The 24161-nt window shown below is 43.6% G+C and overlaps 1 protein-coding gene across 1 annotated transcript in view; it reads right to left on the bottom strand.

Annotated features, from left to right (window-relative positions):
- Window positions 1-4791: 4791 nt before the first annotated feature.
- LOC135503769 (glutamate receptor ionotropic, NMDA 2C-like) overlaps window positions 4792-24161 on the bottom strand; it is a 115771-nt gene continuing 96401 nt past the window's right edge. The window contains exons 10-18 of the mRNA XM_064921912.1: window positions 21815-22026; window positions 18356-18524; window positions 17508-17661; window positions 16722-16847; window positions 14672-14901; window positions 11443-11603; window positions 11058-11245; window positions 10514-10746; window positions 4792-7706 (exon numbers count right to left, since the gene is read on the bottom strand). Coding sequence (XP_064777984.1) covers window positions 6081-7706; window positions 10514-10746; window positions 11058-11245; window positions 11443-11603; window positions 14672-14901; window positions 16722-16847; window positions 17508-17661; window positions 18356-18524; window positions 21815-22026 — 3099 coding nt within the window. The 3' untranslated portion in view covers window positions 4792-6080. The remainder of the gene's footprint in view (window positions 7707-10513; window positions 10747-11057; window positions 11246-11442; window positions 11604-14671; window positions 14902-16721; window positions 16848-17507; window positions 17662-18355; window positions 18525-21814; window positions 22027-24161) is intronic.

The raw sequence follows: 24161 nt of genomic DNA, 5'->3' as shown, positions 1-24161 counted from the left end.
TGACTTTAGGGGGGTGAATAGTTATGCACGCTCAAGTTTTCATTTTTTGGGGTCTAATTTCTTGTTTGTTTCACAATAAAAAATATTTTGCATCTTCAAAGTGGTAGGCATGTTGTGGAAAATCAAATGATACAAAAAATATATTTTAATTTCAGGTTGTAAGGCAACAAAATAGGAAACATGACAAGGTGGGTGAATACTTTTGCAAGCCACTGTAACATTGTCTCTATACCTCCCCTGAGGCCCTCTCTCTCTCTCTCTGACTCTCTCTCCCCTCTCGCTCTCTTTGCCTCTCTCTCTCTCTCTCTCTCTCTCCCCCATCTCTCTCTTTGTCTCTCTCTTTGCCTCTCTCTCTCTCCTCTCTCTCTCTCTAAATTCATTGCAGTACTAGAGGCGTCACTACAGACTCGGGATTGATCCCGGGCTGTATCACAAAAGGCCGTGTTTTGGGAGGGTTTGGCCGGAGTGGCTTTATAAGTAGGTCATCATTGTAAATAATACAATTGTTCTGAACTGACTTGCATAGTCAAATAAAGGTTAATAAAAATAAATACAAATACAGTTGAAGTAGGAAGTTTACATACACTTAGGTTGGAGTCATTAAAGCTCGTTTTCCACCAATAAACAAATTTCTTGTTTACAAACTATAGTTTTGGCAAGTCAGTTAGGACATCTACTTTGTGCATGACACAAGTCATTTTTCCAACAATTGTCCAGACAGATTATTTCACTTATAATTCATTGTATCACAATTCCAATGGGTCAGAAGTTTACATACACTAAGTTGACTGTGCCTTTAAACAGCTTGGAAAATTCCAGAAACGTATGTCATGGCTTTAGAAGCTTCTGATAGGCTAATTGACATTATTTGAGTCAATTGGAGGTGTACCTGTGGATGTATTTCAAGGCCAACATTCAAACGCAGTGCCTCTTTGCTTGACATCATGGGAAAATCAAAAGAAATCAGCCAAGACCTCAGAAGAAAAATTGTAGACCTCCACAAGTCTGGCTCATTCTTGGAAGTAATTTCCAAATGACTGAAGGTACCACGTTCATCTGTACAAACAATAGTACGCAAGTATAAACACCATGGGACCACGCAGCCGTCACACGCGTTCTGTCTCCTAGAGGTTAATGTACTTTGGTGCGAAAAGTGCAAATCAATCCCAGAACAACAGCAAAGGACCTTGTGAAGATGCTGGAGCAAACAGGTACAAAAGTACAGTAAAACGAGTCCTATATCGACATAACCTGAAAGGCCGCTCAGCAAGGAAGAAGCCACTGCTCCAAAACCGCATTTAAAAAAGACAGACTATGGGTTGCATCTGCACATGGGGACAAAGATCATACTTTTTGGAGAAATGTCCTCTGGTCTGATGAAACAAATATAGGACTGTTTGGCCATAATGACCATCATTATGTTTGGAGGAAAAAGGTGGAGGCTTGCAACCTGAAGAACACCATCCCAACCGTGAAACACGGGGGTGGCGGCATTGTGTTTTGGGGGTGCTTTGCTGTGGGAGGGATGGGTGCACTTCACAAAATAGATAGCATCATGAGGCGGGAAAATTATGTGGATATATTGAAGCAACATCTCAAGACATCAGTCAGGAAGTTAAAGCTTGGTCACAAATGGGTCTTCCAAATGGACAATGACCCCAAGCCTACTTCCAAAGTTGTGGCAAAATGGCGTAAGGACAACAAAGTCAAGGTATTGGAGTGGCCATCACAAAGCCCTGACCTCAATCCTATAGAACATTTGTGGACAGAAGTGAAAAAGCATCTGCGAGAAAGGAGGCCTACAAACATGACTCAGTTAGACCAGCTCTGTCAGGAGGACTGGCCCTAAATTCACCCAACTTATTGTGGGAGGCTTGTGGAAGGCTACCCGAAACATATGACCCAAGATAAACAATTTAAAGGCAAATGCTACCAAATACTAATTGAGTGTATGTAAACTTCTGTCCCACTGGGAATGTGATGAAAGAAATAAAAGCTGAAATAAATAATTCTCTCTACTATTATTCTGACATTTCACATTCTTAAAATCAAGTGGTGATCCTAACTGACCTAAGACCAGGAATTTTTACTAGGATTAAATGTCAGGAATTGTGGAAAAACTGAGTTTAAATGTCGTTGGCTAAGGTGTATGTAAACTTCCGACTTCAACTCTACGTTTCAATTCAAGGGGCTTTATTGGTATGGGAAACAAATCTAGTTGAAAACAAAAGTTAAAATGACACAAGTTCCATAATAATAAAGACAATTCAAATGTTATATTATGTTTATATACAGTGTTGTGAGTATGTGTAATTAGTCAAATTAAAACAGGGAAAATAAATTAACATAAATATGGGTTGTATTTAAAACGGTGATTTGTTCTTCACTGGTTGCCCTTTTCTTGTGGCAACAGGTCACACATTTTGTTGCCGTGATTGTACACTGTGGTATTTCACCCAGTAGATATGGTCATACATTTGGCAGGAGGTTAGGAAGTGCAACTCAGTTTCCATCTCATTTTGTGGGAAATGTGCACATAGCCTGTCTTCTCTTGAGAGCCAGGTCTGCCTACGGTGACCTTTCTCTATAGCAAGGCTATGCTCACTGAGTCTGTACATAGTCAAAGCTTTCCTTCATTTTAGGTCAGTCACAGTGGTCAGGTATTCTGCCACTGTGTACTCTCTGTTCAGGGCCAAATAGCATTCTGATTTGCTCCGTTGTTTTTTGTTAATTCATTCCAATGTGTCAAGTAATTATATTTTTGTTCTCTCTCTCTTTCTCTCTCTTCCTGTAGTCTTCTAGGACAGTAAGTGTATTCTGAGTCTCTCTCATACCTTACTGCTGACACAGGTTAGTATGGCTAGAGTGTCTTTCCCATGTAAGATATGAACACTATTTATTCACCCAGATGAGGCCCATTTAGATAGCCATCTCTGTATTTATTACACCTTTCTGAGAGAGAGAGAGGGAGAGAGAGAGCGAGAGAGAGAGAGAGAGAGAGAGAGAGACAGAGAGAGAGAGAGGGAGAGGGAGAAGGAGAGAGAGAGAGAGGGGAGGGGCAGGGGGGACAGAGAGGCAGACAATGCTAGAAAGAGAGAAACATGGGACAGGGCAATAAAGAGTCACACAGAGAGAGAGCGAGAGAAAGAGACACGGTCACCTTCGGCCAAAAGACTTTTAATTGTTCTTAGTGATAAATTACAATGTGGAAGAAGGTAATACAGATACTAGAATAGCTTTCAATTACCTCCTTTAACTAGCTATCATTATACAGGGAGGGAGGGAGGGAGGGAGGGAGGGAGGGAGGGAGGGAGGGAGGGAGGGAGGGAGGGAGGGAGGGAGGGAGGGAGGGAGGGAGGGAGGGGAGGGAGGGAGGGAGGGAGGGAGGGAGGGACAAATAGAGAAGGAGAGAGAGAAAGATAATATCAATCATATTAAATGTCTTACCAAGTCTGTCAGTCAGTTCTGCCATTATAAAAGCCCTTAAAGATGTGCCTGAATAGATATTGGTTATAAAACTCCATTCTATATATTTTGAAACATGAACATAATACTAGGTCAACCAACACCACATTATCTGCATATTTTCTGTATATTATCAAAATGTTATCTGTATATTATCTGTATATTTTCTGTATATTATCAAAATGTTATCTGTATATTTTCTGTATATTATCAAAATGTTATCTGTATATTATCTATATTTTATCTGTATAGCATCTATATATTATCTGTATATTTCATATATACTATCTATATATTATCTGTATATTATCTATATATTACCTGTATATTATCTGTATATTACCTATATATTATCTATATATTTCCTGTATATTATCTGTATATTTCCTATATATTATCTATATTTTATCTCTATATTATCTATATATAATCTATATTTTATCTCTATATTATCTCTATATTATCTCTTATTATCTATATATTATCTATATTTTATCTCTATATTATCTATATATTATCTGTATATTATCTGTATATTACCTGTATAGTATATGTATATTATCTATATATTATCTGTATATTACCTATATATTATATGTATAATTATCTGTATATTACCTATATATTATCTGTATATTATATGTATATTAACTATACATTATCTGTATATTACCTTTATATTGTCTATATATTGTCTATATAATATCTGTATATTACCTATATATGTTCTGTATATTATCTGTATATTTCCTATATATTATCTGTATATTGCATGTATTACCTGTATATTATCTATCTTTATCTGTATATTATCTATATATTATCTGTAAATTATCTATATATTGTCTATATATTATCTATATATTATCTGCATATTAGCTATATATTATCTGTATATTATATGAATATTATCTATACATTATCTGTATATTACCTTTATATTATCTATACATTATCTATGTATGATCCATATTAAGAATATAGAATAGAAATCTGTTGAGAGCCCTATTAGAATGTGTTTATGTAAATTAATCATTCATCCGATGTGAGTAGGTGCAGATCTAGCATCAGCCTACCATCCCAGAAAACTAGCCTTAACCATAAGGGAGGAACACAAAACTGACCGTAGATCAGCATCTGCACAAGGATCACTTCTACAGCTGAAATCTTTGTATTACACTGCAGACAGACACTTAACTGTCCATATTTATTCTTTATTTTACCCCCCTTTTCTCCCCAATTTTGTGATATTACAATCTTGTCTCATCATTCCAACTCCCCAACGGGCTCAGGGGAGAGTCGAAGGTTGAATCATGCATCCTCTGAAACATTACCCGCCAAACCTCGCTTCTTAACACCCTGCCAGCTTAACCCGGAAGTCAGCCGCACCAATGTGTTGGAGGAAACACCGTTCAACTGATGACTAAAGTCAGCCTGGAGGAGCCCGGCCTGCCCCAAGGAGTCGCTAGAGCACGATGAGAAAGCCCCCCAGCCAAACCCTCCCCTAACCTGGACGATGCTGGGGCAATTGTGCGCCACCCTATGGGACACCCGGTCACGGCCGGTTGAGACACAGCCTGGAATCGAACCCCAGGCAGTAGTGACGCTGCAACACTGTGATGCAGTGCCTTAGACTGCTGCGTCACTCGGTTGGCCAGCTGTCTGTATTCCTTATAAACATACAGAGTGCGTTCATATGGACTGATCCTCCCTTATGCTTCTACAACATCTTTATTGCAATTCTTCTCCAGATACATTAATTGTACTCTTACTTATAGACATGCATTAGCTTGGTTGCCATGGCCTTGTACACGGCAGTCAACAGTTTCAGCTGTCTGGAATATTTGTTATTTCTAAGTGTATATGGTTGTGAGATTATATATTTTTTGCTTAGATGGAGAACTGAAGACTTGTTCCTCTCTTGTTCGGCTCAGTGGCTCGGAAACAACCCGGGCAAGGACTGACAACACACACACACACAGCTCTCTGGGACGCATTTGTCCCAGACAGCAACACTATTGACTCTGTACATCGTGGTATTATATATGAATAATATATATTTATATATAAATATTATATATAGTATATCATAATATAATGCACAAAACACAGGAATATAATGTTTCAAAGCAGCGAGTAAAATTATCTTTCCATCCTCTCCAACACACTCTCCAAAATGCCTCCATTTTACCACCTTCCTATGTTCTCTATTTGTTTGCATTAGGAACTCTGTACGCAGCATGCTAACTGCTCTGTGAAAGGGGACATCACCATGCTAGGCTGAGCTAGCTGCAGAACGGTGTATTCCACTACACATCCTTTCAGTTTCATGCTTATTCCAAAATGGCCACTTAACATTCAGTCAAACACTCTACTTTATCTCTTCAATAAGAAAGAAGGAAGTTCAACTGTCCAACCTATCAAATTAATCCTAACCCTCAGCTTCCCTCCTTTACTGCACATATCCTTCTCGTACCTGATTCTGTGTATGAGAAGTATCCCACCCCCCTCTGAAATGGTCCCTGTGGATCACAAATCTTCAATGTGGAATTCCAACCGTATATTCTGCAGTATACATTCCAGTCTATAAAGTATGTAGTGTTTGTCTGTCTCTCTCAGACCTCTGACTCCAGACTAGAGACTTTTCCCCAGGGCCGAGTCACGCAGGGTCTGTCCTCAGACCTCAACCCTACCAAGCCCTCTCCTCTCTGGGGCTCTATGTCCGGATCCTGGGCCCCTCCATAGGCTCCATAGGCTCCATACAAACTGTCCTGGTACAACAACCCCCTCTGACTTCGACAGCCACCTCCACAGGCCAGGAGCTGGCATACAGGGCTGGGAATACGGTAGGTACCGGGGCTGGGGTGGTTGCTGGATGCCGGGGAATGGGTCTGGAGGTTGAGGGGGCTGTGGTATAGAGGCAGCCCAGGGTAGGAGGTTAGATAGTCGTTGTACTGTCTGCTGAGCAGGCTGGTGGTTCTCCGGACCACCCCCAGGCCTACCCCACCTCCCCCTCCCTGGCCCCCCAGGACGGCCTCCCTGTAGGTGGGCAGGTGTGTGGAGTGTGAGTGCCGCAGCTTCTTACGCGAGTTTCCTTTCCTCTGGTCCTGCCTTATATGAAGATAGGCATGTTGGCGGGGTGAGGCGGCAGGATAGCATAGGTTGTTCCGGAATGGGGTGGGGTTGTAGAGTTTGGTGGGAGTTTCTTGGTCGACCATGATGCGGGGAAATAAGTCTGGTAAAGCAGAATGTGATTGGCTATCGAGGGATGTAGGCGGAGAATCGTCCGGCTGGCGAATCTGCTCGCTGCCCCAGGTGGCTCGAAGGAAAGATGGCCGTCGGTGGCGCCGCCGTCTGCCTGCTAGGACGAGCTCCTCCAGAGGAAGAGGCCAGGAGCCACCGCATCCCTCTTCCCCAGGACAGAGCACCGCTCCTGGGTACAGGGAGTCAGGCATGTGGGGCGAGACGTGGTTTTCCTGGAGGTGGTTGGCCCGGAGTTCAGCCAGGCACACCGTCTTCTCCTCCCTGCGCCGCCTCCTCTGTCCTCCTCCTCTTCCTGTCTCCCCTGAGAGGAGACTCTTGTTCCTCCTCTTCCTCTTGGAGGGCTCTGTGTGGGGGGGGTGGGAGACAGCAGAGGGTGGGTGAGAGGAGAGGTAGATGTCTGGGAGCTGGAGCTCACTATAGGGGATGAAGGGAGAGCGGGGGTGGGAAAGGTGTTGGGGGTCCACATAGAGCCTACCTGTGGAGGGGTGAGGATAAGAAGAGAGGCGATCCCCCCCAGCCAGGTCAAGGTGAGGGCAAATGAGACTAGAAACAGGAAGTGGTCTGTCGTAGAGAGAGGAAGTACGAGCCGGGAGCGTGTATCGTAGCGGTGTGGGTCTCGCCAGCCCCCTCTGCTGGTTCACAGATGTCCCTGAACCCAGCGTGCAGTATTGTGGGCTGAGGGGGCGCTCGGGGGGCAGGTGTGTATTCTCTGTGACATAAGCGAACCCTCCCGGGACTGTTTCCGTGGTGCCATGCTGCGGAATGTGGACTGGCAGGCTGCCGCCATGGCGTCCCCAGTGTTCTATGGTCTTGGAGGCGTGGTCCAGTGAGGTCTCGACTTGGGCGGAATTAACCAGGTCCTTAGCAGTGCGTAGCATCTTGAGCATGTTAGCCTGGGCATAGTTAGCTGTCAGGTCTGGGTTGGCCAGGTTAGGGAGGTCTGGTTCCTCCACCCCGTTGAAGCAACTGTAGATACCCTGGGAGACGGAAGAGAGGGAGGGAGGGGAGAGGGAAAGTAGAGGATGGGAGAGATGAGAGAGAGAGAGAGAGAGAGAGAGAGAGAGAGAGAGAGAGAGAGAGAGAGAGAGAGAGAGAGAATACATGATCTACTACATGTAAAATTCTGTAGAAGCCCTGTAGAGAGATCTAACTCAAAAGTTAAACCTCACAAAGAAAGTCATTCGATTCAACAGATTTTGCCAGTTTGGACACACGCTGAACACACACAGACTTGCTGAGCAAATAGTATCAAACTGCAAACAGAGAGCTGAGTCCCCTGACTGCACCGTTCACAGTCGACTGAAAAACTGACAAAGCCTAATTTAATTTGGCCCTCAGGGGCCCCCGTAGGGATTAACTATCAGATAGTAATTTAGCTGCTAATCTGATAAACCATGATACAGGTACAACGCTGCAATTACACACTGTTAGCAGAGCGTGCACACACACACACACATGAGATTGCCTAGTCACTTTTACCCCTACCTACATGTACATATTACCTCAACTACCTTGTAATCCTGCACATTGACTTGCTACCGGTACTCCTTGTATTTGGCCTCGATGTTGTTATTTATTGTGTTACTATTTCATATTTTTATTTGCTCATTTATTTAATGGTAAAAGTTTACACCGATTGTGCTAGGCGCATATGAAACATAAAATCTGATTTCATGAATTGAGTTGAGTCCATAGACTTTAGGCTGGGAATGTTTTTCACGTTCGTTCCCTCCTTCTGCCTCTCCTACAAACACGCACTTATTACATAGATTGGTTGTTGATTAACACTAATGTTGAGCTGGAATTAAAACCGTGGTTTGTGCTCATTAAAACTATTGTTCTGCAGATGATAATGTAGTCATAGGAATTATATGTGGGGTAAACAGCAATAAGAGCTCATATCAGGCGTTATTCATTCGCCACACATCATTAACTCTTATACGAGTTGTGTTCTCTCTCCCTCTCTCTCTTTCTTTCTCTGTATCTCTCTCTCTCTCTTTCTTTCTTTCTCTGTATCTCTCTCTTTCTCTCTGTACCTCTCTCTCTCTTTCTTTCTCTGTATCTCTCTCTCTTTCTTTCTCTATCTCTCTGTATCTCTCTCTTTCTCTCTGTACCTCTCTCTCTCTTTCTCTCTGTACCTCTCTCTCTCTTTCTTTCTCTGTATCTCTCTCTTTCTCTCTCTGTATCTCTCCCTTTCTCTCTCTGTATCTCTCACTTTCTCTCTCTGTACCTCTCTCTTTCTCTCTCTGTATCTCTCTCTGTATCTCTCTGTACCCCTCTCTTTCTCTCTCTTTCTCTCTCTGTACCTCTCTCTCTCTCTGTCTCTGTATATCTCTCTTTCTCTCTCTGTATCTCTCTCTTTCTCTCTCTGTCTCTCTGTACCTCTCTCTCTCTATCTCTCTCTTTCTCTCTGTATCTCTCTTTCTCTCTGTATCTCTCTTTCTCTCTGTATCTCTCTCTTTCTTTCTCTGTATCTCTCTCTTTCGCTCTCTGTGTAACTCTCTCTTTCTCTCTCTGTACCTCTCTCTCTCTCTCTGTCTCTGTATATCTCTCTTTCTCTCTCTGTATCTCTCTCTTTCTCTCTCTGTACCTCTCTCTCTCTCTCTGTCTCTGTATATCGCTCTTTCTCTCTCCGTATCTCTCTCTTTCTCTCTCTCTTTCTCTCTCTGTACCTTTCTCTTTCTCTCTCTGTATTTCTCTCTTTCTCTCTCTGTACCTCTCTCTCTGTCTCTGTATATCTCTCTTTCTCTCTCTGTATCTCTCTCTTTCTCTCTCTGTCTCTCTGTATCTGTCTCTTTCTCTGTCTGTCTATCTGTACCTCTCTCTCTCTCTCTCTTTATCTCTCTCTTTCTCTCTGTATCTCTTTCTCTCTGTATATCTCTCTTTCTCTCTGTATCTCTCTCTTTCTTTCTCTGTATCTCTCTCTTTCTCTCTCTGTGTAACTCGCTCTTTCTCTCTCTGTACCTCTCTCTCTCTCTGTCTCTGTATATCACTCTTTCTCTCTCCTTATCTCTCTCTTTCTCTCTCTCTTTCTCTCTCTGTACCTTTCTCTTTCTCTCTCTGTATCTCTCTCTTTCTCTCTCTTTCTCTCTCTGTCTCTGTATATCTCTCTTTCTCTCTCTGTATCTCTCTTTCTCTCTCTCTTTCTCTCTCTGTACCTCTCTCTTTCTCTCTCTGTATCTCTCTCTGTATCTCTCTCTTTCTCTCTCTCTCTCTCTCTCTCTGTATCTCTCTCTCTGTATCTCTCTCTGTATCTCTCTTTCTCTCTCTGTATCTCTTTCTCTCTCTCTCTCTTTCTCTGTATCTCTCTCTTTCTCTCTCTGTATCTCTCTCTGTATCACTCACTTACTCTCTCTTTCTCTCTCTGTTTCTCTCTCTCTCTGTATCACTCTCTTTCTCTCTCTGTATCTCTCTCTTTTCTCTCTCTTTCTCTGTTTCTCTCTTTCTCTCTCTGTGTCTATCTCTGTCTCTCTCTGTGTCTCTCTCTTTCTCTCTCTGTATTTCTCTTTTTTCTCTCTTTCTCTCTCTGTTTCTCTCTTTCTCTCTCTGTATCTATCTCTGTCTCTCTCTTTCTCTCTCTTTCTCTCTCTGTATCGCTCTCTTTCTCTCTCTCTCTCTCTCTCTTCTCTGTATCTCTCTCTCTCTGTATCTCTCTCTTTCTTCCTCTGTATCTCTCTCTTTATCTCTCTGTACCTCTCTCTCTCTCTGTATCTCTCTATTTCTCGCTCTGTATCTCTCTCTCTCTGTATCTCTTTCTTTCTCTCTCTCTGTCTTTCTGTCTCACCCTGCTGATGGCGAGCAGGAAGTCCATCCTGGGAGATTTGTCTAGTTCCTTGTGAAGTTTCCAGTAGAGTAGATGTTCCCAGGAGAACACCAGCAGACTGAGCCCCATGGCCACCAGCAGCATGTAGAAGACCCCGGCCATGTTGTCTATGTCCAGCTTACTGCTCATCACCTCGTTCTTCTCATTCTGACAGATGCCTGACAGCCAGACCGTCTCCAAGCGCTGGGTGTCACCTGGGAGAGGAGAGGCACGCAGTCAGAATCACCTTGAGGAGTGACTCACCAGTGAATTACCACAGTCAGATTCAGGTGCATGGGGTTTCTTTCAAATTAGGCTCCTGGGGAATATGTGATTTATGACTTACAAATTGGGGTTACCAGTGTGTGTGTGTGTGTGTGTGTGTGTGTGTGTGTGTGTGTGTGTGTGTGTGTGTGTGTGTGTGTGTGTGTGTGTGTGTGTGTGTGTGTGTGTGTGTGTGTGTGTGTGTGTGTGTGTGTGTGTGTGTGTGTGTGTGCATGCGTGCGTGCGCATATGCATGACCCACCATCTCCCAGGAACTGCAATAAGGCCAGGTCAATTGGTCGTTTCCATCGAGAGTCTTTCTGCAGGGCAATACCATAGCCCGTTGTAGCAAACACCTTCCCAGAGCCAATAGTCACAAGCTTACAGCCCTCGTCCTTCCCTGCCATGTAGTTCAACACCGCAGCATCATAGATAAAAGCATCCAGCTTCCTGGATGAGACAGAGAAGAATCAGAATGTGTTGCAGTTTTAATAAACCAAATGGAACTCCTCCCAGTAAATAGGCGGATCAAACTATGGGGATCATAGACAGTATTGTATTCTGAGAGCGTTGGACTGGGGGTTGGGGTTAGGGGTTAGGGGTGAGAGCTGGAGGAGAGGTAAGGATTAAAGGAAGTGTGTTCTTACGCTGTTTTAAGGCTGTTGAGGGCATCCTCCACTCCTTTCTGGTTGTATTTGACCATGTGTGCGTGCATGTCGGGGTAGTTACTCCTGATGTTCCTCTCTGTGCTGCCGTTAGGGACCGTCCCAAACCGGAATGGAGGGTAGTGTTCCTGAGGCTTCTGGAACTGAGGAGAGGAGAGGAGAGGAGAGGAGAGGAGAGGAGAGGAGAGGAGAGGAGAGGAGAGGAGAGGAGAGGAGAGGAGAGGAGAGGAGAGGAGAGGAGATTCAGTTCAGTGAGATCTAATTCAGAGCAGTTCTATTCATTTGAAACTGATTCAGTTAAAATCTCTTCCTATCAATTCACTTTCATTGGAATGAACGCCATTCTACCCTGTTCAATTTGATTAAATGTGATATCATTCAAGGCCCGAGTAACTACCCCGACAGTAGCCATAGATATAGTTCAGTCTAGTAGATGAACTCAGGGCCATTTGGAGTCGGTTCAAAGTTGAAATGATTCAGAGTGCAGGGTGGATGAAACCTTTGAAAGAACCACACAGAATTTAGACGCTCATAAAACTCTATTAAAATGTAAATAAAAACTGCTCTATTATTCTCTTTTAGTATTGACCTTCAGAGCCCTATGTAGATGGATGGTGTGTGTGTGTGTGTGTGTGTGTGTGTGTGTGTGTGTGTGTGTGTGTGTGTGTGTGTGTGTGTGTGTGTGTGTGTGTGTGTGTGTGTGTGTGTGTGTGTGTGTGTGTGTGTGTGTGTGTGTGTGTGTGTGTGTGTGTGTGTGTGTGTGTGTGTGTGTGTGTGTGTGTGTGTTTGTGTGTGTGTGTGTGTGCGCATGAACTTGAGTGTGTATAGGAAGGAGTTTATGAATATATTGTTAGTGGTCATGTTGATCCATCAGCACTATAAACAGTGGTACAGACAGGACTATCTGCATAAGTATAACCAGTGGTTAATTAATACAGCCAGCATCACTGAGGGCCACGCTGCTTATTCTCAGCCTCTCTCTCTCTCTCTCCCTGTTTATCTGTTTCTCTCTCTGTATAACTGTTTCTCTCTCTCTCTCTCTCTCTCTCTCTCTCTCTCTCACTCTCTGTTTAATGGTTTATCTCTCTGTATAATGGTTAATCTCTCTGTATATCTCTGTTTATTGGTTTATCTCTCTGTATATCTCTCTGTTTATTGGTTTCTCTCTGTATCTCTCCCTGTTTATTGGTTTCTCTCTCTATATCTCTCTGTTTATTGGTTTATCTCTCTCTGTATCTCTCTGTTTAATGGTTTATCTCTCTGTATCTTTGTCTGTTTACTGGTTCTCTCTCTGTATCTATCTGTTTATTGGTTTCTCTCTCTGTATCTCTCTGTTAAATGGTTTATCTCTCTGTATCTCTCTCTGTTTATTGGTTTCTCTCTCTGTATCTCTCTGTTTGGCATGGGAGACGTGTTAACATTGCCAAAGCAAGTGAGGTAGATAATATATAAAGTGAATATGTAAAGTGAAATAAACAATAAAAATTAACAGTAAACATTACACATACAGAAGTTTCAAAACAATAAAGACAATTCAAATGTCATATTATATATATACAGTGTTTTAACAATGTACAAATGGTTAAAGGACACAAGATAAAATAAATAAGCATAAATATGGGTTGTATTTACAATGGTGTTTGTTCTTCACTGGTTGCCCTTTTCTCGCGGCAACAGGTCACACATCTTGCTGCTGTGATGGCACACTGTGGAATTTCACCCAGTAGATATGGGAGTTTTTCAAAATTGGATTTGTTTTCTAATTCTTTGTGGATCTGTGTAATCTGAGGGAAATATGTCTCTCTAATATGGTCATACATTGGGCAGGAGGTTAGGAAGTGCAGCTCAGTTTCCACCTCATTTTGTGGGCAGTGAGCACATAGCCTGTCTTCTCTTGAGAGCCATGTTTGCCTACGGCGGCCTTTCTCAATAGCAAGGTTATGCTCACTGAGTCTGTACATAGTCAAAGCTTTCCTTAATTTTGTGTCAGTCACAGTGGTCAGGTATTCTGCCGCTGTGTACTCTCTGTTTAGGGCCAAATAGCATTCTAGTTTGCTCTGTTTTTTTGTTAATTCTTTCCAATGTGTCAAGTAATTATCTTTTTGTTTTCTCATGATTTGGTTGGGTCTAAGTGTTTGTGAACAGAGCCCCAGGACCAGCTTGCTTAGGGGACTCTTTTCCAGGTTCATCTCTCTGTAGGTGATGGCTTTGTTATGGAAGGTTTGGGAATCGCTTCCTTTTAGGTGGTTATAGAATTTAACGGCTCTTTTCTGGATTTTGATCATTAGTGGGTATCGGCCTAATTCTGCTCTGCATGCATTATTTGCTTTTGTAGATTGATGGGGTTTTGTTCAGTGAAGTATTCTAGGTAAGTCTATGGTTGCCTAGAGTGGTTCTCAATCTGAGGCAGGTGTTTATCGTTGTCTCTGATTGGGAACCATATTTAGGCAGCCATATTCAGGCATAATTGTTTCAGTTTCCTGGGTTGTGCTTTGGTTGTGTTTCTTGTTTTGTATTATGTTTTGTTTAAAGACGAAATCACTCGCTTTCTGAACTTGCTTCCCGACTCTCAGCGCACATCGTTACAGTTGATCTGTTCCTGTATTTCTCTCTGTTTCTCTCTCTCTGCATCTCTGAAACAAAATGTGTCGCTTGTCATTTTCGTCTTCTGTGATTATGCTTAAGAATAGCGAGCTGAATGAAGAAGAATGTGTGTGGTTGTCACGCCCTGACCTTAGAGATCCTTATTTATTCTCTGTTTGGTTAGGTCAGGGTGTGACTCGGGTGGGAGAATCTGTTTTCTATTTCTTTGTTGTTTTTGCCGAGTGTGGTTCCCAATCAGAGGCGGCTGTCTATCGTTGCCTCTGATTGTCATTTTCCGTTTGGGTTTTGTGGGGTGTTTTCCGTTTAGTATCTGTGCCTCACGGAACTGTTCGCTTTCGTTTTTGTATTCGTTATATTTGTTTGAGTGATTCTTGACAATAAAGAACATGAACACTTTCCACGCTTGGCTTTGGCCCACTCTACCTTACAACGACGAGCGTTACAGTGGTGTATGCGATGAGTGTGGTGTGTGTGTACGTGTGTCTTTGTGTTCACATATGTAAGCTATTGAATGACAGGGATAATCTTTGACAAGATGAGCTACAAGAGAACAGTTATCAGGATAGATGGATTGGTGGACGACTCGGGGATTGATTAACTGTCCTACCTTCTTATCAGACAGTCCAGACACAGTGTCTATGTACTGCTCCTGGATCATGAAGGCAGCCAGGTTGGCGGTGTAGGAGGCCAGGAAGATGACCGCGAAGAAGGCCCACACCAGCACCATGATCTTACTGGTGGTTCCTTTAGGGTTCTCGATGGGGACTGAGTTATTGAACACGATGCCCCAAAGCAACCACACTGACTTCCCTATGGTGAAGGTAGGACCTCCTGCCGCTGGGGGGGTGGAGGCAGGAGGAGAGAAAGGAGGAGAGGGGGGAGGTGTTTGGTTAATATACTCATTGTATCATAACAGTATCATTAGCAGATGTACAATATACGTCCATGTTATTGATGTGTGTAATGAAACATACGTCCATGTTATTGATGTGTGTAATGAAACATACGTCCATGTTATTGATGTGTGTAATGAAACACACGTCCATGTTATTGATGTGTGTAATGAAACATACGTCCATGTTATTGATGTGTGTAATGAAACACACGTCCATGTTATTGATGTGTGTAATGATGTGTAATGAAACATACGTCCATGTTATTGATGTGTGTAATGAAACATACGTCCATGTTATTGATGTGTGTAATGAAACATACGTCCATGTTATTGATGTGTGTAATGAAACATACGTCCATGTTATTGATGTGTGTAATGAAACATACGTCCATGTTATTGATGTGTGTAATGAAACACACGTCCATGTTATTGATGTGTGTAATGATGTGTAATGAAACATACGTCCATTTTCCTATACTGTTGATGGCTGTATCATGCATTTCCAATTAGCTTGTTTGTACAGCCCCTTACTAGACCTAATAATTTTGACCTTTTCATCTCTCTATCACGTTTCCATTCATAGGTTGTTCCCTATCCCATCATTCAACCCAGCAGCAGCACTGAACACAGCATCATTAGCAATCCTCTCAGCATTAGACTAGTCACTGAAGGGTTTGCCGTTAGCTTGCCTCTAGCTGTGTGTCGTGTTGGGTAACACAGTGTTAGCCACTAGCCTGCCTCTAGTTGTGTTGTGTTTGGTAACACAGTGTTAACTGCTAGTCTGCCTCTTGTTGTGTGTTGTGTAACACGGTGTTAGCCACTAGCCTGCCTCTAGTTGTGTTGTGTTGGGTAACACAGTGTTAACTGCTAGTCTGCCTCTAGTTGTGTGTCGTGTTGTGTAACACAGTGTTAGCCACTAGCCTGCCTCTAGTTGTGTGTCGTGTAGTGTAACACAGTGTTAGCCACTAGCCTGCCTCTAGTTGTGTTGTGTAACACAGTGTTAGCCACTAGCCTGCCTCTAGTTGTGTTGTGTAACACAGTGTTAGCTGCTAGCCTGCCTCTATCTGTCTGTCGTATTGGGGAACACAGACTCAGCCCATTCATCTTTGCCAGCTTGGAGAAGCCAAATCCATCTCCATCAGATTAGCCTAGCGACAAACACTAATTAAACCAGGAAGTGACCTTTCAGACCGCGAGACGAGAGCGGGCTCTGGCAGCTCGGCATGCTGGGATTGATTAGCCGTCTTTGTTGAGTGCAGTGCTATACCCCACTCTCCCAGGGACTCTCGGGGTCTGGCATTCTGTGTCAATACCTGCCTAAAACCACTTTAAAACTCTTGGCACCTAGCTTCTGTTTCTAGTATGTAGGACACAGCCGTTTCCCATACTAATGTAGCCGATAAACAACTCTCACTTCCCTGTGTTTGTGTGAATAAGCAGTGTTTTATTTTATTATTACAATTATTTATTATTTTAGGGGGTAGATCAGCTTTATTATCGCAGATAGATTGTAGCTTCCATCAATGTAATTGTCTGCATCATTTCCAATCCCCCATATATATTTTGTGTAAATATTATATAAAATGTACTTTTAAAATATATTTTATTTTCTTATTTTCACCTAACCCTACCACCCCTCTCATACACTTCCCTGTGTTTGGGTGAATAAGCAGGGTTAATGACCAGCTGAGTTTCAACCCAAGTCTCCTGTGTGAGCCCTCGGCGCTAAAGCCAGAGTAGCAGCAGCTGTGCCACAACTCACCTTTAGCGCTGACCAAGCTGCGGTTGTAGCCGACAGGACTGAAGTACTCGAACACGAATACGGTCACAGCTACCACGGTCAGGCACATTACAAACATCATCACCCACACCGCTGGGCTATAGGGCTCTGGGAGAGAGGAGGAGAGACAAGGAGGAGGGAGAGAGAGAGCGGGAGGGAGGGATCTTTCTTTTTATGTCATTTGGACTGGCCAATGATGGCTAATAATGTCACCAGGTATAGTATCTACAGAAAACTTAAAGACGGTCATAGGATTGTTCATCCATTGCTTTGGTTGTCATATAAGCTTGTCTACTGCCAGGCTCAAACAAAGCAATTATACATACTGAGCAGCTCGGGGAGGGAAAAGGCAGAGATAAAAATGACTCATTTTAACATGGGAACGCCAACTTGTTTTCATTTTGATTTGGTTGTTTCAGGGTTTATGTATGATGTAGTTGTATCTGCAGGATAAATCGAAAGTTACCTAAAACGGAAACAGACCACTGAGACAGAACCCAGTAAAGTAGGCCAAACACAAACACACACACAAACACACACACACATGCACTGAGCGTTGCCATGGGAGCTAGCTGTCATGCTGATTCCGTGAGGAGAGGCATCATGGCCGGCAATCCAGGTAAATCACTGTTTGACACAGATCTAAGATCAGACTATACTCCCAATATTATAATGTTAACTATTGGAGTACAAACACTAAACTTACCTCATATCAAATGATATTTACATTATATAAAGACAATCAATGAATCAATCCAAATATCTCACCGAGGAAGGCGGAGGGGGAGACAGTCCCATTGCTACGGGCAACCATGACGCTGATGCCGGTCTCGACGAATGGCACGGAGAAGTCGATGATCTCAGAACGCTCCTCATTTATGGTGAGAGAACCTATGGCCATGTCTGCTTTCCTGTAGAACACCTGGGAGAGAGGGAGGAGAGGGGGAGGAATCAGACAGGGTGGAAGGGTGATACATCTTTACATCATACAACTTAAAACATGATCTACTGTGCTTCATCCCTCTGTCAATGTAAGAATTGAACATTATAGCATTTTTTTTCTCTCTCTCTCTCGCATTACCTCAACATGGCTGTTCCACTGGATGTCAGAAGGTGAATTCACCAATTTGTAAGTCGCTCTGGATAAGAGCGTCAGCTAAATGACTTAAATGTAAAATGAAATGTAAATGTATGAAACGGCATTGAGCCTCTGGCCATGGGGATGCAGGCAGGGGTCATGAGGTCATGAGGAGCACCTGTTCAGCCTTTATGTGACTGTGTTTGATGTGTCTTCAGCACCATATGAACATGCATGTTTTCACACACCATTAACCCAGATACAATCAACCATCAAAGAGATGCTGTACACCTACCCAGTCTACCTCTGACCACTGACTCTCTCCTGGTCCCAACAAACACACAGCACAGATTTAGGAGTAGAAGCTCTGGAGCTGTTCACAGGGGAAGTTCATTTATCTTCCAATTGTTATCTTCCTGCCTGCGATTTCAACCAGCAACCTTCCAGCTACTGGTCCGCCTCTCCAGCCTCTAGCCACCGCCTCTGTCTTGTAACGTCCTACATTACTGGGAGAGTTTGGTGCTGGAGTTCCTCTCACCTCTCCAATCATGCCGTTCCAGATGCCACTGATCATCTTTCCATGTTTCCCGTTAGTGACCAGGTAGAGGTCGTAGGAGAACTTGATGGTGCGAGACAGCTTCTTCAGAATGTCGATACAGAACCCCTTACAGCACAGCTTGGTGTAGGGCTCCGAGTGGCCCACAAGACTGTAGGGAGAGGAGGAACACACACACACACACACACACACACACACACACACACACACACACACACACACTGAACAGTACGTATGTGACGAACAGTAAGTTTTAGGAGAAAGAAGAGCAACTCCTAATTGACCTGATAGGTCCTCTAATTGACCTGATAGGTCCTCTAATTGACCTGATAGGTCCTCTAATTGACCTGATAGGTTTTCTAATTGACCTGATAGGTCCTCTAATTGACCTGATAGGTCCTCTAATTGACCTGATAGGTTTTCTAATTGATCTGATAGGTCCTCTAATTGACCTGATAGGTCCTCTAATTGACCTGATAGGTTTTCTAATTGACCTGATAGGTCCTCTAATTGACCTGATAGGTCCTCTAATTGACCTGTTAAACAGCAGTAGCTCTGTGAGACCTATGAGATCAATAAGCTAAACAGCATCAGAGCAGAGCAGAGGAGGGAGTGTGGTCTGTACTAACGACTGGGAATCAAGGACCTGGTCTGCAGACAGGAAAGACAACAGGAAATCGGTTTCCCTGAGACACTCACTCACTCACTCACACGTGCGCACGCACACACACACACACACACACACACACACACACACACACACACACACACACACACACACACACACACACACACACACACACTTAGTGCAGTCTGAGTGCCTGAGACAGACTCTAAACACAGGGAATTATGGTGTTTGGTGAAACACTGACACACACACACAGAGTAGTGATGATCTGTCACCTCCAGCCTCCCCTCGACCCCACTGTCTAATGATGTGTAGGTAGAGGGGGAGGACAGAGAGAGAGAGGGATGAATAGAGAGAAGGATGGTTGTTGTTAAACCTAGAGTAAATAGTTCTGTCCTTGTCTCCTTCGTCTCACCTTCGTCTCACTAGCTGCCTTGGCTAAACGCTGTAGGTTAAGAGCAATGAGTCAGGGTGTGTGTGTGTGTGTGTGTGTGTGTGTGTGTGTGTGTGTGTGTGTGTGTGTGTGTGTGTGTGTGTGTGTGTGTGTGTGTGTGTGTGTGTGTGTGTGTGTGTGTGTGTGTGTGTGTGTGTGTGTGTGGACGTGTTTTACTATACTTGTGGGGACTTCGAAATGGCAAAAAAAAATATATTTGACCAACTTTGAACACAAGGTCAAAATGCTATTTGTAGTCATTTAGGGTTAAGGTTAGAATTAGTGTTAATGTTAGAATTAGGTTTAGGGTTAGTTTTAGGGTTAGGGTTAGTTTTAGGGTTAGGGTTAGGAGCTAGGGTTAGAAGCTAGGGTTAGGTTTAGGGTTAGGATCAAGGTTGGGTTTTTGGGTTAAGATTGGGGTTAGGGTTAAGTTTAGGGTTAGGGGTTTAGGAGCTAGAGTTAGTTTTAGGGTTCGGGTTAGGTTAAGGAAATTAGGATTTTGAATGGAACTGAATGTCCCCACTAGGTTAGCTGCACAAGACTCTGGGTGTGTGTGTGTGTGTGTGTTGTGTGTGTGTGTGTGCGTGTGAGACACACAATGATTAAACCGCTTTCTCTATCTCCCCCAGATCTACGCGCACACACATACCCCGACGGTTAGCGATGTATCCATTCTTCCCTGAAACAACAGGAGTATAAAACGATGTGCCCAGAGGAAGGAAGAGAGAAATCTAGAGCTGCGAGGGAGGAAGATAAAATAATGGGGAAGGAATCTTGAGAATGAATGTTTCAGTGAGGAGTTTGTCAGTGGTGTATCCGCTAATGCCTATACTGGCCCTAACTACGCCTGCAGTGCTGCACTTGAACTTACTTCCAATACAATACAACTCTCATGAACTCTGTGCATCCAGGTAGCCACTACATTACAGTAAGATATTCCACCCATACAAAGCATCAAACAGCATGTAGAATCACACAGCAGCACTCTAACTGCTAACCCATAGTCAGTACTGGTAGTGCCTTATAACTGTGCCTTATCCTACCCTCACTTAATGGACTTCAGTTATCTTGCCAATGAGACCAGCCACTGTCCAAAAAAAAAGAGGAGTTTTAATGTTTAAAAAACCTTTCAATTACACCAAACATCTGCTACGGAGAATAGCTGTGTCACCAGCATACAGTATGATTAACTGGTTAACCTCCTCTACTTTGCATTCATTAACTCTCCTTTCTCCTTATCTTGCTCACGCTCTCTTTCTCTCTCTCTCTCTTTCTCTCTCTCGCTCACGCTCTCTCTCTCTGTTTTTCCCTAGTAGCCCGGGAGTGTTGATTGCAACCCAAGCAGGGTGGGGAGGGAGAGAGAGACAGAGAGGGAGAGAGAGAGAGAGAGAGGAGGGAAAGAGAGAGAGAGAGACAGAGAGAGGAGGGAGAGAGAGAGAGAGAGAGAGAGAGGAGGGAGAGAGAGAGAGACAGAGAGAGGAGGGAAAGAGAGAGAGAGACAGAGAGAGGAGGGAAAGAGAGAGAGAGAAACAGAGAGAGGAGGGAAAAAGAGGGAGACAGAGGAGAAGAGAGGAGAAGAGGATGAGGGAAAGAGAGAGAGGCAGAGAGAGGAGGGAAAAAGAGAGAGACAGAGAGAGGAGGGAAAGAGAGAGAGACAGAGAGAGGACGGATGAGAGGAAGACAGAGAGAGAAGGAAAGAGAGAGAGAGAGAGGAAGGGAGAGAGAGAGAGAGAGAGAGAGGAGGGAAAGAGAGAGAGAGAGGGTTGTGTTGTTTCTATCCTACCATGATAGATGTGCCAGCGTTGGCAGATAAATCTTCTTTACGGCCAATCAATGTGCCATCGCACTCAACCACTCTCCCCACACATCTTTCCACCATTAATATGCCACACTGACACACAAACACATGCACACGCACGCACACAAACACACTTCCATTAATATGCCAGCGGTGTTGTGTTGTGAAGGGATTCAAGTCTTGCACACACAAACACAAACACAGTGGATCCATCATTGATGTGTGTCTTGTGGTTGTACTGTGGTTGTACTGTGGTTGTACTGTGGTTGTCTTGTAGTGTGTGTGTGTGTGTGTGTGTGTGTGTGTGTGTGTGTGTGTGTGTGTGTGTGTGTGTGTGTGTGTGTGTGTGTGTGTGTGTGTGTGTGTGTGTGTGTGTGTGTGTGTGTGTGTGTGTGTGTGTGTGTGTGTGTGTGTGTGTGTATATATATATATATATACACACACACACAAAGCAATATATATAAACATCCTGGTCTCAAAATGTACCATCCAGTATGTGCTTACCAGATATGTGCAGGCTGCTGTGTGAGCATAAATCTGCAATTTGCATGTTGTTTTGTGTGTGAGTGAGTGCATGCATACCTCTCGGTGCGGTTGGACTGGCGTCGGCAGGGCACGGTGTTGCGTACACAGGTTCCCGTGTCGGGGTCCACGTTCTCTACGATGACGAAGGGCCTCTCCTCCAGAGTGGCTACCGTAAGGTGGCGATCATCTGATACCGGCTCGAGGAAACTACCATATCGAGGCCACACCGGATAACGCACCTGGAGGATACCCCGCTCTAATGTCCCCACCTGGGGGGAGTGGGGGTAGCGAGAGAGAGAGGGAGAGGTTGAGAGTTTGAGAGGTCGAGGATGATAGAGAGGTTGAGGTAGATGTTGAGGTAGAGGTTGAGAGAGAGAGAGAGAGAGAGAGAGAGAGAGAGAGAGAGAGAGAGAGAGAGAGAGAGAGATGGCAGAGTTGGAGAGATAGAGGGGGGGAGTAGGAAGAGAGAGGGACAGAAAGAGTAGGAGCAAGAGTAGATGAAAGTGGATTAAACTCAGTGCTGTAGATCTGAGACAGACTGTTCCAGGATTGTGACCCAGAGCCGAGCTCCAGAGGACACAATGATCCCCCGTTAAGAACCCGCCCTCGCTTAACCCTATTGGGGCTCCATTCGTCACCCAGCATCCTGTCCCTGGAGCTCCCCAATCCATCCCCCAGTCATAGCTCTGCTGATTTGTACACAGCAAATTCTCAAGTGTTAAATCAAAACTGAGATTGTTAGATGAACACTGAAAGTGTGGACCTGTATAGACACTGGAAAGCATTAAATGAACACTGAAAGTGTGGACTTGTTTAGACACTGGAAAGCATTAAATGAACACACTACTTTGTGTAAAACGTTATTTCCCAGAATGCCTTTTCGAGCTAATTGTAGAGTCACCACCCAGGACAATATTTGTTAGTGACAGAGACATCAGTGTTGCATTAATTAACACCAAGTGAGATCCTGAGCGAATATGTTATTTTGTAGGTCTTATAATTTAACACAACACAATATATATTTCATAAAGCCTTATTTTTTTTATTATATATATTTTTTTAACCCCTTATTCTCCCCAATTTTATGGTTCCAATTGTTAGTAGCTACTATCTTGTCTCATCGCTACAACTCCCGTACGGGCTCGGGGGAGACGAAGGTCGAAAGCCATGCGTCCTCCGAAACGCAACCCAACCAAGCAGCACTGCTTCTTAACACAGAGCGCATCCAACCCGGAAGCCAGCCGCACCAATGTGTCGGAGGAAACACCGTGCACCTGGCGACCTGGTTAGCGTGCACTGCGCCCGGCCTGCCACAGGAGTCGCTAGTGTGCGATGGGACAAGGATATCGCCTGCTCGCCAAGACTGTTATCGCACATTACATATTCTAATAAAAAAAATGTGACTTCATTTTTTTACATATTGCAACAAAGTGGTTACTATTAGGGCTATGGCAGTAACAAAGTTAATTAAAATAAACACATTTAGCCTCTCATGGCTTCCATTTTAAAAACTAATATATCCATATAATATAGCCTACACCTTTACAATACATCCATTATTTATTTTAGACAGGTCTAAAGAAGCATGACATGAAGAAAATGTAGTCTATTTCAGAAGAACAGAATAGCTTACTCTGAGTTGTCCTTATGTTAGGCCCTGATGTGGCTATGCCAAATGGCTGTGGGCTGCACTAGTTCATTTAGCAGACGAGATTTGCTTAGAATTCCGTGGCATTATTTTATAGTATGAAGAATAGAATTAAATAAAGCTGAAAAAAATGTAAATATTGGCTGCAAATTATTTGAAGGTTTGCACATGTTGCTATTCTGTGTTGAGCTGTTAACAAAGAAACAGGTACTCCTATAACTACTATAGAGACAGAGTTATTAATGCAACTTTAGTTGTTTTACAAACGTTGGGCCTTATGTTTCGATTTTTTAATACATTGTAAGGCTGCATGATGAAAGACTAATGATGATTTGAAAAAAAGTTGCTTGAAAGGCATGAGCTCTGCTTTGTTTTGTTTTTTTGCGCAGGCTGCACACACTCCAATAGTCTCTCATTCACAATTTGACAAGCACTTTATAATGCCTCGAATTTCACGGTGGCATCCCCTTTGTGGTGGTAATGCACCCTAAAAAAATCCATGCCTTTTGCGGCCCGGAGTGCTGCGTTGTGCCCTTCTCCCCGAGTGTGCTGCGCAATCGGAAGCGCCTCTCACTCACATAGCTCTCTGTCATGTGATCTTTCTCACAGGCTACAAATGAAGACACATCAGGGACGAAACTGCGCGCGTCTTTATCCAATTCCGAGGCGCATATTGGAAGATTTGTCCACTTTTACTTTTCGTCAGCCAACAAGATGAGTAGGACAAACGAAAAGCAATAGCCTATTTAAATCTAT

The sequence above is a fragment of the Oncorhynchus masou genome, chromosome 18, assembly GCF_036934945.1.
Source record: "Oncorhynchus masou masou isolate Uvic2021 chromosome 18, UVic_Omas_1.1, whole genome shotgun sequence".
NCBI lineage: Eukaryota > Metazoa > Chordata > Actinopteri > Salmoniformes > Salmonidae > Oncorhynchus > Oncorhynchus masou.
This window is presented reverse-complemented; position numbering and strand designations above follow the sequence as displayed.